At 42.7% G+C, this 18,505-nt stretch overlaps 2 protein-coding genes across 4 annotated transcripts; both read left to right on the top strand.

Annotated features, from left to right (window-relative positions):
• Nucleotides 1–965: 965 nt before the first annotated feature.
• LOC110990229 (long-chain fatty acid transport protein 6-like) lies at nucleotides 966–8,286 on the top strand. 3 transcript variants are annotated; one of them, XM_022255117.2, is made up of 10 exons: nucleotides 966–1,207; nucleotides 1,371–1,976; nucleotides 2,285–2,509; nucleotides 3,719–3,877; nucleotides 4,181–4,302; nucleotides 4,429–4,629; nucleotides 5,120–5,213; nucleotides 5,420–5,615; nucleotides 5,695–5,792; nucleotides 5,993–8,286. In XM_022255117.2, the coding sequence occupies exons 2-10, from the start codon at nucleotides 1,472–1,474 to the stop codon at nucleotides 6,298–6,300; spliced, it is 1,908 nt and encodes a 635-aa protein (XP_022110809.2). In that variant the 5' UTR covers nucleotides 966–1,207; nucleotides 1,371–1,471; the 3' UTR covers nucleotides 6,301–8,286. The 3 variants fall into 3 exon arrangements, with proteins under 3 accessions (XP_022110809.2, XP_022110808.2, XP_086993370.1); XM_022255116.2 differs by having other exon boundaries at nucleotides 966–1,976; XM_087137244.1 differs by lacking the exon at nucleotides 5,695–5,792 and having other exon boundaries at nucleotides 966–1,976; nucleotides 5,993–6,188.
• A 747-nt stretch (nucleotides 8,287–9,033) lies between these two features.
• On the top strand, nucleotides 9,034–18,349 carry LOC147798994 (long-chain fatty acid transport protein 2-like). The gene is made up of 9 exons (XM_087136723.1): nucleotides 9,034–9,983; nucleotides 10,506–10,724; nucleotides 11,862–12,020; nucleotides 12,698–12,819; nucleotides 13,286–13,486; nucleotides 14,218–14,311; nucleotides 15,622–15,823; nucleotides 16,028–16,125; nucleotides 16,405–18,349. The coding sequence occupies exons 1-9, from the start codon at nucleotides 9,479–9,481 to the stop codon at nucleotides 16,710–16,712; spliced, it is 1,908 nt and encodes a 635-aa protein (XP_086992849.1). The 5' UTR covers nucleotides 9,034–9,478; the 3' UTR covers nucleotides 16,713–18,349.
• Nucleotides 18,350–18,505: the final 156 nt, after the last annotated feature.

Raw genomic sequence — 18,505 nt, forward strand, 5'->3', positions numbered from 1 at the left:
AAAAGTAAGATGCAGGTCTATGTGCCAAAAAACTGACAAAAATACAGGGCGGAACTAAAATTTGCCTGTGGCATTGAGGTGGGATGTGGGGAGAGAAAGGGGGAAAGAAGATTTAAAGATATAAACAAATGCCACATATAGAACAGCCATGTGATCAATCCACCGAGCAGTTTTCTTGTTTCCTTTTCAAATTCATAACTTGCTGGAGGAGTTACTGTGCATGGACTTCATAAACAATGCAGGGGTCTTGTAAATGAAGGAACGGATGATGGTCTCTGCTTTCCATAACAGTACATGAAGCGCCATTGGCAACTCACTTCCAAAAATTAGTGACGATTGCCTTACAGAGGGCGCTAATAACTGTTTTAAACACATCAACTGTCTGGGATACATGTATCATTTACTTTCCTTGGCCTATAGGATTATGGTGGAAATACATTTATGAAAAAGATCGCGAACAGTGATAACCAGTATCACAACTGGAGGAAGGTGCACTTCAGTGGATTAACTGCCACTCAGGCCTGTGCTCTACGTGTGCCCCCAAATTAAAGGAGGAAAAATTCCGACTTGGCTAACTTGTTTTACTGTGACTGAGCCCCATTGCGTACTCCCACCCCCCCCCCCGAAAATGACGGCCCAAAGTGCCCCTCCCATCAAAATGTACCCCAATTACGTCACTGGTGACATTTTTATACTTACGTCGCTATTTGGATCACAGCTAAGTCTTTTGGAGTCACTGGCATTCATAAATATTGCAACATACTCTCAGTAACGGACACGCAGCCACATGCACACACAAGCTGTTCACAATATACATGTACAATACATGTACTGCACATGTACATGTATATGTATGTGGAGTTGTGAAGATGCACGTACGGTACATTCATCTTTGCCAGCACTGACACCATATCCGGGAGCCACATTGTGACGTAAACATAAATTATCATAAGTGTGCCTTTCTCCAGTTGTGATACTGCCTCTACCTCTCGGGCCCACGTACTTTCCATTTCCTGAACTTGGACCGTGTCTGCTGGAGGAAATCTTAGACTCGATTTTATCTTCCAATAACTATTGCACAACGGTTGTACCTTTGATTAATGCTGGACGGATCTGTGGATGTTGTTTCAAAATTAAGCACAACGAGTAATCAATCACGCAGCCTCAACGGATCGCGCCGAACGAAAACATTCAAAGGGACCATGAGGTAGTTAATCTCCATTTCTGAACAAGAGTTGGTGATAATGCAATTGCATGGGCAGTTAAGTGACATGGGTTCTGTGATCTGCAGTCCCCATGACATGTACACCTGAGTGTTGAATTTGCTTTTGCTGAGTATTCTTTTTTTTTTTTTTTTAAATGCTCTGAAGCCTCAGTGAACGTCCAAAAGGCGCTTTACGGTGTGGGCAGAGCTTGAGCAAACCTGAGTTGGAAAAGAAACGATATAATAGACTTTAATTGCTTGATCGGAATGTCTGACACTCCGATCAATCGCCGATTACTCGGTGCAGCTGCTGCGATTATAGCGGGCCTTCCCGTCGCTGTTGCCGGGTTTCTGCGTCTGAAATACGGCCGAACAGTCTTTGCAGACCTGGTGGCATTTCAGAAAGAACAGCAACAGAAGAAAGAGGTAGAAGCCCTGGTGGAGCAAAATTTCAAAGTCATTGACTTCTTTGAGGCACACGTGAAGCAAACCCCGGATAAAGAGTTCGTCTTGCACAAAGATGAGTTACTCACCTACGGTGAACTGGACAGACAGGCTAACCAACTCGCCCACTTTGTCCAGCAAAGCGAGGTGGCAGCTTGCATGGAAACAGTGGCCATATTCATCCGGAACGAACCCAGTTTCGTCGTGTCCTGGTTGGCTTTTGCCAAGCTGGGGCTAAGAATAGCGCTGATTAACTACAATCTTAAAGGCAGGGGACTCCTTTACTCTATCAAAGCCTGTAATGTGAAAATGATTGCGTGCGGAAACGGTAAGTAATATATAAGTAATAAGTATACAAGTGTTATACGCAAGTATAAACATGTTATAGAACCCTCACATTCCATTCATGTTTCATCATTATATATTTTGGAGCTTGTAAAATAACTTAATATGCAATCTCAAACCTCTGGGCTTCATGTTCCAGTGTGAGTCAATGAATTTGGTCGCAGTTTGAAACAGTTCATTTTTTGATCCCTGTACCCATCAGGCTTGCCACTGTTCTGTAATTTTTGTTCCTTGTCTCCTACTCGAGCACACACCTTTAGACTCTTGCTATCAGTTATAGTTTCCCTCCAGATAAGCGACTAGTGCAAGCTCTCGCCGACCTAATGCCTGAGCTCCAAGCCTTTGGTGTTAAGGTCTGGGTTGTCGGGAAGGATCTCGATGAGGGTCTTCCCTTGGGAATGATTCCTGTTGATGTGAAGACGCTGAAGGAACGCAGTGATCCCATACCAAGGAGTGTGCGAGATCAGCAGCCGGTCCTGGACGATTCACTCTATATCTTTACTTCGGGAACAACAGGTAGGCAAGCAGTTCTGCATTCGTAGCACAGTTGGAGTTGTTCATTTTGTGCCATTTGAATCCTTAACGTGTTTTCTTTTCACCAATGAATGACGCTATGGAGACTGGCAAATTGATTATACTGCAGTTTTTGCACCAAAATTATCGTTAAAATTGAGGGGCGTTATTTTATGTATAGAGCACGTCCCCAAGTGTTGGAATAATGGATTTGCAGTTAACCACGGGAGAACATTGATTATAGAAGTGTACAGAGTGGAATGCTCCCAAGTGAAATATTGCTATAGTATTAGCTAAACCCAAAATGTGGGAAAACCACACACAGTAAGGTCGAGTTCGGGCGGCCTATTCTTGACACGGGTTTCTTGTTCTCGCGCTCGAACGGTGGGAACACGACTCAAGAACACTGTTCTCGGAACAGGATCACATACCACCTCCTGGTTAGGGTTTTACAGGAACACACAGAAAAAACTCATGAGATTGTCATTTTTGAACAGTTGCAAAAAGTAGAGTGTGGCTTCCAAAGCCAAAGACAATGGGAAGTTTTGCAAAATTAACATTACTTATTTGTCCATAACACAGAAATGAATGTTCCCGTTTACATAGAAAAGAATTAAGCCCATCCAAACATTAACTCTCGAATATCGTAGCCTAGGCCTACATGGACGCCACCATGTTGCATGTTGCTTGTCACTAACTACCAGCGATAACCGGTTGTTTGTTCCCAGCGTTCGAGCGGCCGACCCACGAACAACAAATCGAACTGTTCGTGAACATATGGGAACAATCCGTCCGAACTCGGCCTATTCTTTAAAACGTTTCGTGGGAATGTGTGGAACCCTCCATCGTGGACTTGCATGATGGAAGGTTTCATTCGAGCAGTTCCCAATCCACCGCTGTACGGTCAATGCTGATGTAAAAGCCACACCCCAGAAAACAAACCCTGCCGAAATCTAGATTAAAAAAATGTGCCAACAATAACAGAATAAAGTCAGAGTAAGACACGTCCTCATAAAATAAACTTCCGAAAATGCAAAGATTAAATAATAGTTGGCTTGATACACAAGACAGGAAAGTCGGCGCATAGTAAAGATATAAATTGGTACTGTACCTAATTATCTTCCAATATACAGATATAACCTATGTCACTGGTGTTTGTAGCTTCAAATCGATACCTGGCTACACTTACGAGACCGATTGTTTCCAATATAGGTTTTCCCAAAGCGGCAAGGGTGCCCCACACGCGTCAACTGAGTGGTTCCTTTTTTCAAGCCGCGCTTGGATTGACTAAAGATGATGTAGTGTACGTCTGCCTGCCTCTCTACCACAGCATGGGTTTCACCGTGGGCTTGCAGAATGTCATTAGAGTCGGTGGGTACTTCGGGGATTTGGTGCTTGGGGTGTCAAGTTTTTATTAAGACGGCACATGGCACTCTCAGAGACGTGGCAGATTGAGGGCGTCAAAGGAAAAGTTCGATCAGCGACAGTTTGTGAACCACTTGTCGATTGGGCCTGGTTCCCGGTGTATATTTCATGCATATGGTTTACCAGTCAAGATGGACTGTTGGTTGAAAGTCTGTCGCTGATCTAACTTGTCCATAAATTGGCACTCTCGGAGATGTGGTAGATTAGGTGACACCTCTAGCTAAACCATTCCATCCTTCTTCATCAAAGGGGGTACTGTAGTCATCAGTGACTTCTCGGCCCAACGGTTCTGGGATGAGGTTCGCAGGTACCGAGCGACAGTGATCCTTTACATCGGGGAGACGTGCCGTTACCTGATGGCGCAGCAACAGGTAGGCCTCAGCATTATTATTACACATTTATTACAGGTTCTAACTATCGACAAGTTTACCCTGTAAAGTTCTAATGGCTGGAATGTCCGTCCCAACGGAATTTCCGCTTTTTATCACCTTAAACAGCGAGTAGATGACGGGAAATATGATCATAAGGTCCGCTATGCAGTCGGCCTGGGCTTATCGTCTGATATCTGGGAAGAATTTCAAAAGCGATTCAACATTGGCCGCATTGTTGAATTCTACGGGGCCACCGATGGGACACACATTACGACAAATCTGGAAGGTAAATTGGGAAGCGTTGGCAGGTATCCTCTCGTTTATAAGGTGAGAACATTGCATTTACAACGTCGGAAATTTCAAGGCCTAACCATTCATTTGGTCTCCCTCTACCAAAACCTGTTTACACTTTAAAAAAATGAAAAGAAAAAGTTGAAATGCTCTTTACATCTAATGTCTATGGCAGAACTTTTGCCATCCCGGTAAGATAATTTGTCTGACCTATGGTACAAGAAAAATCCTGTGAACTTGCTGCAAATCAACTATCATATGTCTGCATGAACAACAGATTAATCCCGTCAATTCTCCTTCCAACCTTGTCGGCGTAAACTTTGCAGTTTTTGTCACAGCGCGAGGGTGTAAAATATTCTCAACCTCTTTCAACCATTTAATGTCGAATTATTAACTTGAGTCGCCTATATCAGTGTATTGAAGAATCCTGTACGAGGAATGGAGGGCAATAAGGAAATGTTAGAGATAAGTGAAGTTCAAAGACGAGCGACTTTGATGTCTCCTTTTCATTCAACTACCCCCATAGGTACTCCAGGACGCCATAGTCCTTGTTCAGTGTGACATAGAGACAGCTCAACCGCTTCGTAGTCCAAACGGTAAATGCATCCTGACACCTCCAGGTAAGATTCTTCCCCAGTGTGTAACATCCAACACACTTTTTATATCTCAAAACCAATTATACATTCTTCGATATTACATTGCTTATAATTACCAGTCCGCGTCCAGGCATTTGACACTCACAAAACTGTTAAATGATCTGTTTAATTGTTTTCTTAATTGTTATACCATGTCCAAAGAGGCTGCCCTCTTTTTGCTCCTCGTATAGGCGAGATGGGGCTCATGCTTTTTCGGCTGGTCGATGTCTCCCACTTCCACGGCTACGTTTCGGAGGCGAGCACGTTGAAGAAACTTGTCCGAGATGTCAAGAAAAATGGTGATTTGTTCTTCAACACTGGAGATCTGATGGTACAGGACAAAGACGGTTATCTGTACTTCAAGGACCGACTTGGAGACACATTCAGGTGGGTTCTTTATGATACACGTTTTACCAGTTTAAGGTGATACAGCATGAATATTAACAACAAAATTCTGTCCTTCCAGATGGAAAAGCGAAAATGTTGCAACAAGAGAAGTAGCTCATGTCTTGAACCAATACTCAGGCATACAAGAAAGCAATGTGTACGGCGTCAAGGTGCCAGGTAAAAGTGACTTTTGTTGCAAGCATGATTTACATTTAAATATTCTCTTTTTACCAAAGTAGAGAGAAAGAATAAAAGAGGAATTACCACACAAAACAAAAGAATTTTCTTACTTCATATGGAAATTGGTCATAATTTTTTCAAGTCTTTTCTCCATGGAGAATTTGTTCCTTGAACTCAGCCTTTTCACTTCAAATTAGGTTGCGACGGGAGGGCAGGTATGGCGGCAGTAGTCTTCAAAGAGGGGCATCAGCTTGACCCGAAGGCCTTCTTCGATCACGTGTTCAGGTCACTGCCGCTCTTCGCATGTCCAAAGTTTCTTCGAATCATCAAAAAGATGGACATCACGGGGACATTCAAGCACAAGAAGACTAACTTTGCCCGTGAGGGATTTGACCCCAATGTCATATCGGACCCGCTCTTCTTCGTGGATGACGAAAAGAAAACGTACGCGCCCTTGGACAAGGAAACCTTTCAAAAAATTCTCGTGGGGAAGGCCAAATTATGAACATTAAAATGATGTAGGAGACCGTGCCTTAGCAAGGGCGACCTCCCTGTTTGAATTCTAAACATGAATATGCATATTGTGTAGCTGATATTGTATCTGGGTTATTTGCATGTTTGTATGTCAAGTAATTGTTACTTGGTGACCCTTGTGCTTCTCGCGCACAAGGACTGGTTGTACTAGGTAGACTTCCACCAGGAAAATAAGTCCAAATGTTTATTTTAGATAACTAACTGAATATGTCACAAATATTGTCATGTACAATAATCACCCCTCGTATTATGTGATATTTTGGTGACGTGTTAATTGAAGCTCACATTACTTGTTCTATAATTTACTTGGTAAGTAACTCTTTGCGTATGAATACGAACAAAACAGTATAAGAGACAGTCAAAGACTTTGACTGGGTTGGCCGTGGAGTTCGAGTTTTAGAGGGACGCGGAGAGCATGGGTATATTTTGGTGTCGGTAGCACCCATTTCAACGTCTGTGTAGCTATAATCCTTTTCACTTCGAATTAGGTTGCGACAGTAGGGCAGGAATGGCGGCAGTCTTCTTCAAAGAAGGGCATCAACTCGACCCAAACGCCTTCTACGATCACGTGGTCAAGTCACTGCCCTTTACACGTCCTAAGTTTCTTCCAATCATGGAAGAGATGAATATCACAGGGACATTCAAGCACAAAAAACTGACCTTGTCCAAGAGGGATTTGACAGACCCCCCTCTTCTTTATGGATGTGGAGAAGAAGACTTACACACCCTTGGACAACGAAGCCAAGCGGAAGATTGTCACTGGAAATGCTAAGCTATGAACACTGAAATAAAATACATGTACAGAGACTGCATGATTCAGAAAGATATAGCGAAAACTGCTTGAATTGGGATATTAAAATTTACTTCGATGACATTTATTAAAAGCTCTGAAAATCGAATGATATTGCTGATACCTTTTCTTCTGATATGCAACGTGTTAAAATACAGCATATGTTCTATGCAAAAAACAAAACACAAAACACACCCCTACATATAGTGCGAAATATCTTCAACTAGTTTATTGCCATTATTATTCATGAGGCCTATTGCTCAACTGAACTGTAATGACTCAGCATATATGTACGGTCGAAGAAGAGCACTGTTATTACCAGCATGTGGAGCTATGGCTGCATCCAAATCTCTTGTCTAGAGGTAGGTCTAGGTCTTCGCTCCATTAGAAATGCGTGGAAACGCGTAGGCAATAGACCTAGCCGTAGATTTGAAAGCCCGTTACGGACACGGCCTATGATACAAGGTCACATTTATAGCAAGGAAAATTTTAGCTCCCAAGTCTTTTCTTTCCAGCACTGACAATACCAGGTAACTATTATAACGAGGTAATTTGTAAAGTCCCAACGACCTAGTTAATATCAGTGTTTCACTGTATATGCTACCTGTGCACATTGTACGTGTGTGCATCATGACCGCAGTTTGATTAAGTGAAATATTATTCCGTGAATGCTTCATATGCTGAGAATATAATAGAATTAAGTTCAAACAATAACTTTGTTGGTTACATTTTGGATTGTTGCAAAACGTGTATTGTCCTTTGAAGTCGACTAGCCTTTATTAATGTTGGTAAACATATTATTTTTTTTATCTAAAAACAAGTCCAAGGTCAATTTCCATCTATGTTTAATTCACTTCAATTATCCTAGAGACTTAGTGTCCTCATCAGTTTCTGAATAGTTTGTATGCACTGTAGTTTGGTTTAATTCATGGTATGATCAAGTTCTATTCCTGTGTAGAAAAAGAAATCCAATTTCGACAGTCACAGCATCAGAAGAAAGATTTCTAACAATTGTGCATATTGGATCCAGATTTGAAGAAGACAGCATACATGTATTTTTAACCCGATCCTTGACAACTGCATAATTAAATGAACGGTAAGATGCACAACCAAATACAACAGGAAGCGCTTCAATGAATGCAAATGATTTTGAAGCGGGATAAAATATGTTTATACGTGTCCTTTGCTTTAGTTTATTCACAGTTATTAAGTAAATGAAATGCAGTTCACTGCAGCACTAAACACCGACTAGATTTTCACTGCAGCCAGACCTGCGGATCCTGCATCGGCGTAATCGGGGCGTGTTTGCTGTCGACGTGGCCACTACCTCCATGATCTTTCTTCGCAAAACCAAGCCAAGAAACACGGCACATGCACACACGCTATATTGTACTGCAACCGAATAAAACACTACTTAAGTTTAATTATACGGGCAAAGAAATGCACAACCGAGTTTTCAGTGTTTAGGATAGTTTAAATTTTCTGACGTAAATAATGCTGGCTTCGGGCTGTTTGCGTTCATCAAAATTGCGCCTGAGTGCAGCTGAAAATTAGCATGGCGTGATGGGATCGCGGTCACAGTGTACACACACTGTGCGCAGGCGGTATATGCTGGGTCATTGGAGTTCAGTTCAGCAGTAGGCCTCATGTTTTTTGACACAGCCCACTACGGAAAAAAGCTAGCCTCCCGGGCTGACAGGTAGGGGCCCGGCACACGGCTCCAATGGCTCTATCGTGGATGCGTACCGTCCCCATCAGTCATCCGGCACCGACGCTACCAGTTTTATTTGGGACTTCGATCGGAGTTATCGAAATGATTGTTTGTTCAACGTGTTCGAGATAACAGCATGCTAAAAGTGGACGCCCTGGTTCCGTTATGCCCCACTAAAGTCTGATGATAAAAGTTCCTCCCCCAAAAAATAACGAGTAGGCAATAAAGCGATAAAGTTCTGCTTTTCGTTGCAGTTTTCGACGTGTGCTGTTATTTTCGGACTTGGAATTGACCGTATAGCTGTACATACATGTACACTGTGTCGTGCAAATAAGTTGGACTGTCGTTGAAATGTGGTCACTTGACATCTCCGAAGTATAGTCTTACCTAGCGCATGATCAAGGAGACGCTGTTTATGGGGTCTTCGTTTCACGCTGCATCTGGGACCAATGTGCAGTCTTGGCCAGATTATGCCAAATGTAAAGAGCAGTGACAATACGCAGATATATATCCCAAGTGTAAACATACCGATGGACCTTGGGTTGTAGGTCCAAACAAAAACCCAAGGCGTTATAAGTACTGCAGATCTCGATCTGATTCGGACATTTTTTCGGCTAGAGTCTTTGAGTTTCCAACTGCTAAAAAGGCATGCCTCTCCCTGTTGGTAGTAAAGTGGCTGGGATGACGGCAGTGGCAACCCTTACGGGGCTGCCGCTGGCAACTGTGGCTTTCCTTCGCCTCAAGTACGGTCCCACGGTTTTCCAAGACCTGGCCAGCATTTGGCAAAGAAGGCGTCTCCAAAAGTTACTGGCCACGTTCCAGCAGAAGAACGTCAAACTCGTCGATTTCTTCGAGGAACACGCCAAGCAGACACCAGAGAAGGTGTTCATCTTGCACCAAGACGAGCTGCACACTTACGGAGAAGTGGACAAAGAGGCTAACAAACTGGCTCGGTTTGTGAAGGGAACTAAGGCCGTGATGTGCTTGGACACTGTAGGGATATTCATAATGAACGAGCCCAGTTTCGTTATCTCCTGGTTGGCCTTAAACAAGCTCGGCCTGCGCATTGCTCTTCTGAACTATCACCTGACAGGTGATGCACTCCTCCATTGTATCAAAGCTTGTAATGTGAAAGCGATTATCTGTGGTGCAGGTATGTGAATCTCCGTAATCCTGTCAGGACTTAGCCTATATCCTCACTTAAAGAAACTGAAATTAGCTTGCAAATAAATAAATCAGTTCCATAAACAAAGGGCCGCATTCACCTGGAAACTAACAAATTGTCCACATTTTCTGATCTGAGGAACTAATTCGTGGCTATATGGGATGGTATTTATACTCTTTCTTATAATACAATTTAGCACAAAGTTATCACAGGTCGAAGACAGGGCTGAGCGTGTTTAATGGTTTCATCCACCCTAACCAGTCACGACTCCAGACCGACTTTTGGGGGAGGGGGTCTTGAAAATATATATTTTTTTTACTGCAATCAAGGAACGGTTAATTAAGGAACTAGTGGACATTTAGGCAGTTTTAGGGAGTGGCGTATATTTGTGCCGGGAACAGGGGATAAGGGATTGTGGGGGATAATGAAGTTGTAACTATAAGTAACAATTAGGCCTTAGCTCAGGTTGTGTCACAATGAGAACTTTTCCCAACTTCTTTCCTGATACAGATCAACGTTTGATGGACTCCATAGAGGCTATCCTGCATGAACTGCAGATGCTTGGCATCCGAGTATGGATCATTGGAGACCGGGAGAAACAGCCCATTTCTGAGGGGATGGTTCATGTTCAGACGTGGAACGAGCGCAGTGATCCCATACCGCGGAGCGAACGCGAGGGCATGTCTAACTTTGATGACGCACTGTACATCTTCACTTCAGGAACGACCGGTGAGTTTTTCTTAACAATTTTACCCATTGTGGTTGCTATGCACTTTCCCTTCCGTCAAACAAGGTATTTCTCCAGCAATGTCTTGTTGCTATTTTCACACTAATTTTGTAAAATTTGGGGGTATACCCCGAAACGCTCATTTTCCTGAGACAGGTTACGGCCAAAATGTATGTTTTTTTACTGACGTGCTTAAATCCAAACGTCACAGATTGTACTCATAATGAGCGGATTCCCAAGGAGGATGTGGGATATATCTCCCTACCCACTCAGGTGGGGTATTACCCATACAACCTCCCCCCATACACACACCCAAGTGTGTATTTGCCTGCAACTGGGGACCCCCTATTGTTCCTCTTTTGTTTGTACTTTTGTTTGTTTTTTAGAAGACCACCCATATGTTTTGTACACAGTTGTCAATTGGGGACCTTATTGTCCTCTATTGTTCAGGGTCCCCAGTTGAATGCAAAAACAAACTCACAAACACACTCACACGCTTACAAGCTATATGGGCACGTGAAGTCTGCAGCACCAATTCCGCACTCGCCGCCGTCACGAGCTCACCTGGGATGGAGGGCGTGCTGAGTCTTCAGAAATCAGCCCTCCACATGACAATAAATTTCCGCCCATGGTACTCAAAATGAGCGTCTGTAAAGCCTTAGTGCCCACCGGGACTCTTAGGGGGTGATCGGACGTCTTTTACGGTTAAAGGTGTCTTTCCCTAATTTAGGCACGTCTTTTTGGTCCACTGCGTACCCATGTCCGGAATATTTCGTTCACTCCTGTACAATTTCCTTTAACACTCTTGTCTCTAACTTTTGCTCATGGACACGGGGCGCACCGAATACGGATGTGTTTACCGGAAGCTTAGCGCTTACACTGTGTATAGGAGATGGCAGCATATTCAGGAACCACATTTCAGATATTCATGACCAACTGAGCGAGGTCACGTTACCAATTTACTTCAAACCAGACGCTTTTCTGCTATCGTTCGATGGTCTTCGCTGTAGGACCCTCAGAGGATTCAACGATTGCCTTGCCTGCAGGCGAACACGCAGACAAATGTTGAGCTCACAAATTAATGATCTACTGCGTGTCTGATACCCAAACTGAAGTCTGATTCTGTATCACTCTTGTAGGTCTCCCCAAGCCAGCGAAGATACCGCATTACCGCCAAGTCCGGACTTCCTTCATACACTATTCGTTTGGACTGGCTAAGGATGACGTCATGTACACGTCACTGCCTCTTTACCACAGCGCTGCCTTAAACGTGGGTCTCGTTAATGTCATACGAGTTGGTAAGCGTCAGAATCAATCATCATAAAAGGTGTCATTAATTTTGTAAGATTCGTGATAAAAAACAAATCAACGGCCCACCGTTACAGCTCGAGCTCGTTACAATAACCATGTAATCACACCCAACACATTTGAGCTCAGTCCTCATTACGTACATCGTCAGGCGTCCCGTCCAACTCGCCACTAATAACGCTCTCCAGTTTCGAAAAAGGTAGAATTCTCTAGACATCGTTAACTTGTATCTGTTAACTTCAAACCACGGATCACTCATTCCATGACTTCACTTGCTTTGCCAATACGCCTTGGATGCACCGGTTCCTCCTAAGTAGTGGCGTATGCAGCGCAAGTGGCGGGGCACGAAAGCCCTCAGGTATGTGTTGCTATTTTTAGCAAGTGAAAGAGCCAGGATTTTAGGAGACAAGGCAACCACTTTCGGGTGGGGGAAGATTGCTTTGCAAAATGTTTAGAAAGTCATTTTAACAAAAAAAAGTAATGTTGGCTCCCCCAAGACCTGGATATATCACTGTCTTATGACGGTCATAATGTGTTCTGCGGTCTTCCAATAATAGTAATTCTAGAGCTAGGATATTTCATATGTAGATTTCCACAGTACATGATCCATGGGTTACCCTTCACTGCAGGTTTCCCTTACTAATTTCCTTATTTTTTTGTCTTTCAGGCTGTACCGTAGCTCTGGCTAATTTCTCCGTTCGGAGATTTTGGGATGACGTCCGCAGATACCGCGCCACCGTGATTCAGTACATCGGGGAGACTTGTCGTTACCTCCTAGCACAGCCACAGGTAAAAATGCCCTCGGTGTTATCAGCGGAAAGTTGAAGGTTACATGCTTGTCGTTCTTCCAGTCTCTTGAATTTAGTAATCGCTGACCAGTTTTGATTTGACCTGGTTAAAGGATAGTCTGTATCTACTGACATGCCACTTTATAATCTATCAAAGCTTTTGTATCTCATCCACTGCGAACAAATTGCGAATAAAAGTAAAATTTGTTAAAAATTGATATCTCCCTGCGCAAAGCCAAATTAATACGATTGCTATCCAAACCTTGCTTTGTTGGTCTGATTGACTGCCAGTAGGCCCAAACCCAAAGCAGTGGAACTCCGGCTTGTCATTGCGGAATATCCAACCCACAGTTAAAACATTTGCCTCGGCATTTCGGGGCATTGTGACGCACTGGCGATTCCCGCTTTCTATTTCCCAATTATACTTTCTCATGTAAAACTTTCTGCCCTTTTCCCGATATGAATAGCGGCCGGATGACGGCAAGTACTCTCACAAAATCCGCTACGCTATCGGCAACGGTCTCCGGCCCGATATATGGGTAGAATTTCAAAAGCGATTCAACATCGGCCACGTCGCTGAATTCTACGGTGCCACCGAATTACCATACTTCATCGTCAACATGGACGGCAAAGTGGGAAGCACAGGAAGATACCATGGTATTTTCAGGGTGAGTTTGGTCTTCGTTTTGGTATGTCACGAGTCTTTGTCCAAGACAATAAAAGTCAAAGCATAAGCGGAATCGAGACAGTCTGCATATAGGGCCGCGTTGATTGGGCAGATTTAGCACGCTTCCGAATGACATTTTGGGTATGCGCTGTTGCAATACCAAACTGTCTCGATTATTAGCGCTAATTCCATGATACAACACCGCCCTGTCGTGAAGTGAGCCATATCACCCAATCACGTTGCATGTGATTTATGTCTGACATGCAAAATAAAAAGGCGACATATGTGCGTCAGCCTTGCGCCAGTCGTTGCATATCTGTCAAAATCGCTCGGAGAATGCAACGTACACGTGTGTTATGTAAATGGAATCAATTTTTGTGTCTGTTAAGTCGACACGCAAGAACACATCGTGTACGCGACGCACCCAAAGAACGTACATATAGAAAGGCGACTTTATGCGCACACACATAAGACGCGCATTGTTGCGACGTAGGGTGTACTATAGAATCAGAGCATACGCACATATATGCGCAGTGGGCAGGGCTACCTTGATTGATTTATCACATATGTTTCACTCCCATTCGACGTGTGAAAATTAACGATTTTGACCGTGCGCGGACCGGAATCTCGTGAATAATAATTTCCCTCTTTTTTTAAACCTACGCGCTATACGAGAACGGGTGGTATACAAAATGATGTTTTATGGGAGAACACTCATTGCTTGATTTGCAGGCGTTGACAGACTACATCGTAATCGTAGAGTGTGACATAGAGACAGCTCAACCACTTCGTGGTCCAGACGGCAAATGTATTCTCATGCCTCCAGGTATTATGCTGCCCCTTCAGGGCCTGCTTCAATATCGCTCACTTGATATCTATACATCCCCCTCTGGGTCCCCTTTTCAGGCTTGATTTTGATGTTCAATCATAATGTAATGTTGCTGCAGCTTCAGAACTCTTATTGCTTTGAGTCTCAATGTCAGGAATAATCGTTTGCATTGACTTCATTTAGTCGCTTCCCATGACTTTATTTGAGTCGCTGGCTAAATGTGCTTGTATTTAAAAAAGCCGTTGACTCAAATACCCCGGTGTGAGTAAGGTCTGGCCACAGAGGAAGGACAGAAGGAGTTGTAACTCAGGCACTTCAAAGTGTTCAATGATGGTCGCTGCCGTGTCAGACGAATAATAGACAACTTTCCAAAAACGCCTGATTACTGCCTGCATCTTAGCCGGACAAGCAGGGCCAGTAATATCCTAGCTATACTAGCTTTTTGCTGGCAATTAAATACAAATTATCGATGTGACCAGGAACAAGAGAGAAAAAAATTCCTATTAGACCTACTTTTGCCATCGTCAAACTTATCACTATTTCATCACAGGGGGTGATCGTGAAATCTCATAAAATACGCTTTTGTACTAATGCCATAAAAAAATGGTTCCAAAAAACACAAAATCGTGTAAACAAATGGGATTTGTTCCCCCAAAATAACTCCAGAAGAATGAGTTCGTCAATGGCAATGACTGCACATATAGATTTAAGGCACACATCGTAATGCGAGCAACTGCGCAAGCATTAAATTTGATCATACCAAGCACCAACAAATACATGAATATTCAATTTCCTGTACCTCAGTATACGAAGTTTTAAGGATGCGAATCACCATCACAAATGCAGCGGCAATCATAGGGTACAAAGGGGTTTCGTGGTTGTGAAACAGATGGTGCGTAGCAAGTGTTCGCTGCGCTCTGGCTATAGACTTACCAGGCATGCCAAAAAGCGATATTTGGCTAGATGTTACACCCCGGGCAGTTCAAACTCCTTCTGTGTTCTTCCTCTGTGGTCTGACGTACACATGGATCTTGGAAGGGTTTTTGCTTTGTTTTCTCATTTCGAACACCATTAGGCCTATAAACCTCCATGTATACACAGCGAGTATTATTTCAGCACTGGCGAAAATCCAGGAGTCTTTTTTTTGGGGGGGGGTCGGGCCGGATTCTGGCTCTCCTGTCTGATCGTTTAGGTCAGGCAGACACATAAGCAATGCGTTATATTGTTCCTGCAATACCATTTTGCTTTGATCTCGGAGGTGATTTTTTTAACCTAAGCTGTGATCCTTTTAACCGACATTTTGCCAGAGGAAGGTGGTCTAATGTTGGTCCGTCTCGATGATATTTCAATGCGCTTCGACGGATACCTTGGCGACAGTTCATTCACTGAAAAGAAACTGGTCCGAAATGTGAGGAAAGATGGCGACTCGTTCATCAACACTGGCGATCTGATGGTACAAGACAAAGATGGTTACCTATATTTCAAAGACCGACTTGGAGACACGTTCAGGTGATTTTCAAATATTCAATGCATATGAAATCGTGATCGGCACGTGGAATAGAACTTCTTTGGGGGGAAGTGGGGCCATTCCGCGCGTTTTGACCAATAATTCAGTGGCACATGATTACCAACCAACCAATTAGAGAAAGAATTTATCTCAGTGCTTTGTAATAAATTAACAACAGAGGGATGCTTTTTCTTATTTCCGATCAGATGGAAAGGTGAGAATGTTGCAACAACAGAAGTGGCTCATAATTTAAACCAGTACCCAGGTGTACAAGAGGCCAACGTCTACGGCGTACGGGTTCCAGGTATGATCGACAAGAAGATGTTGAATTTGTCGACATCCTTACTACGCATTTATCTTTTTTAGCCATCAACGGCCATCATGTTTCCTTGTGTAGGATATTTTTTAAACATTTATAAACATTGATACATTTATTATATATAGTAATTTTCAGGACACTCAAGCTGAAATATAGTTTGCAGCGCTTTTTAAATACTATTTGAAAATAACATTAAGTATTTATTGGATATTTTAATCTAGCCTTAGGTGTTAATTTTCCCTTAATCCCTCATGGAAAATAAAGGTCACGACGGCAGAGCAGGAATGGCTGCAGTCGTTTTCAGAAAGACACATCAGCTTGACCCTAAGGCCTTCTACGATCACGTGGTCGGGTCATTGCCGCTCTACGCATGTCCAAAGTTTCTGCGAATCAGGGGAGAGATGGACATCACAGGTACATTCAAACACAAGAAGAATGACCTCGCCCGTGAGGGATTTGACCCCAATGTCATATCAGACCCTCTCTTCTTCATGGATGAGGAGAAAAAGACTTACACACCCTTGGACGACGAGGCCATGCAAAGAATTGTCATTGGAAAAGCCAAACTATGAATACTGAAATGTAAAGCTGACAAAGACTTCATGATTCATACCGATTTCATTAACGAAAAGTGTTATCAGTCAATGAAAGTTTACATTGATAAAATGAAAGTTTCTAAGTAACCGGAGGACATTGCTGATTTGTTGTTTTTTTAATGTGGGAATGTGTTAAGTAGAACACCAGTTATTTGCTTTATTCACAAGACTATTCACCTAGTGCTAGATATCGTCAACTAGTTTATTTCGATATGTCCGCCATGACAGTTTGAGAAATTGTGTTGTGTTTTTTACAAGGTTGAAAACCGCGCTTACGTCTCACCAAACAGTTTTTACTGGAAATTTGTCGTGATTTTTATCGTGCATTTGGATTACAGTCCATACTAGCTCTCGTAGTTTTTCTCCGGGTACTCCGAATTCCTCCTTCCTCTAAAACCAGACTTTCTTCCTAACTCCATAAAGTGATGCTGATTATTAAAGGTATAAATAAACGTACAGTAATTGGCTCAAATAGCCTGAGTAGCAGAAAGCGCCACTGAAACCAAACAAAAAACAAACAAACAACGAGATGTGTTTGTGGACAAACACAGAGCTTTTCCTGAGTTTTTATTTTCCAGCTCTATCATTTCTGTAAAGGAAGTGTCCTCTGCTTTGTCTGAAATTAATTCCCAGGCGAACCACTGATAAGATCAAAAAAGTGAAAAAAGAAGTCCTTCTTCGTAGCCATTGTATACGACTTAAATCTCGTGTCACATGACCCCTGATGACGTCACCGTGACGAATTTATTTTGACTGCTCCATGGGTTGATGGAAATTACGAAATATTATTTGATAATTAGACTCTTGGGTATGTTAGTAATCGAACGAAGACAAAAACAATACGATTTCTCTTTCGTTCTCATAGTAATCCTCAGCCGAAGTTCAGGACTACTCTCATTAAGATCGATAATATTGTGTAGTTAAAAAAAAAGTGAACAAAACCTATGGAGAAAAATTGAATATTCAAAATTTAAAAATAAAGTATGTGATGCCGTCATCACGATGTCATTATTTTAGCATCTTTTTAGCCTTAGGGTAGCTCCTTTGATGAAGATCTGAGATAGCCTAGTGACGAAAATGGTGCCTCGAATTTGAGTACAAAGTCTATTGGAAAAAATTAAATGTTTAAAAAAGAAAGAATAAGAAAAATGATGACGTCATCATGCTAAACATTATGTTAAATCTCTCCTTGAACAATCCTTTGATGATGTTGTAACAAATTTGTGCCAAATTTGGCGTTCGGATTTATTATGGTACAAAAGTCGATTGGCTGAAGAAATAGCCTTAAAAAAAATGGGGGGGGGGACTTTAACGACAACAAACGCTGTTCCAAAACAGCTAAAAACATACATACTGGAGAACACACTGGCTGGGGGCCACATCTCTGCAGTCTGTAGCTTTGCGGGCGGAGGTCCTTTATTCTGTAACGTTACGTATAATATGCTGCAAAAAGTTTGATACTGAATGTTTTCTTCTGTATAAGTTACTGCCGTCCGTCAACATGATTTGTCGAGTGTCATGGGCACCTAGCCCGGTCAATCTCACCGTTCGCTTGAGAATTAAAAACTACAATTTTCTTTTGATACATGTATCTTTTTTCCCCGGAAACCAAAGCTTGGTTGCTTTTGGTTGAATTATTTCTGGACTTTGTGCTCTTTCCTAACTGTCAGTATGAACCGGCCCGCTGACACGACCATACGTCTTTGGACAACACCACCATAATTATGAAGAACCGTCCATTGTCACCGCCCAAGCCCTGGGGTTGAGGT

Source organism: Acanthaster planci, linkage group LG05, assembly GCF_054643075.1.
Source record: "Acanthaster planci isolate LZ-2023a linkage group LG05, COTS_SCS, whole genome shotgun sequence".
In the NCBI taxonomy this organism is placed as follows: Eukaryota; Metazoa; Echinodermata; class Asteroidea; order Valvatida; family Acanthasteridae; genus Acanthaster; species Acanthaster planci.

Coding starts and splice junctions, on each gene's coding strand:
- LOC110990229 (XM_022255116.2), top strand. CDS start 1,472: ATGTCTGACACTCCGATCAATCGCCGATTACTCGGTGCAGCTGCTGCG. Junction 4,303..4,428: donor ACCTGATGGCGCAGCAACAG/GTAGGCCTCAGC, acceptor CACCTTAAACAG/CGAGTAGATGACGGGAAATA. Junction 5,793..5,992: donor GTACGGCGTCAAGGTGCCAG/GTAAAAGTGACT, acceptor ACTTCAAATTAG/GTTGCGACGGGAGGGCAGGT.
- LOC147798994 (XM_087136723.1), top strand. CDS start 9,479: ATGCCTCTCCCTGTTGGTAGTAAAGTGGCTGGGATGACGGCAGTGGCA. Junction 9,984..10,505: donor AGCGATTATCTGTGGTGCAG/GTATGTGAATCT, acceptor TTCCTGATACAG/ATCAACGTTTGATGGACTCC. Junction 13,487..14,217: donor GATACCATGGTATTTTCAGG/GTGAGTTTGGTC, acceptor CTTGATTTGCAG/GCGTTGACAGACTACATCGT.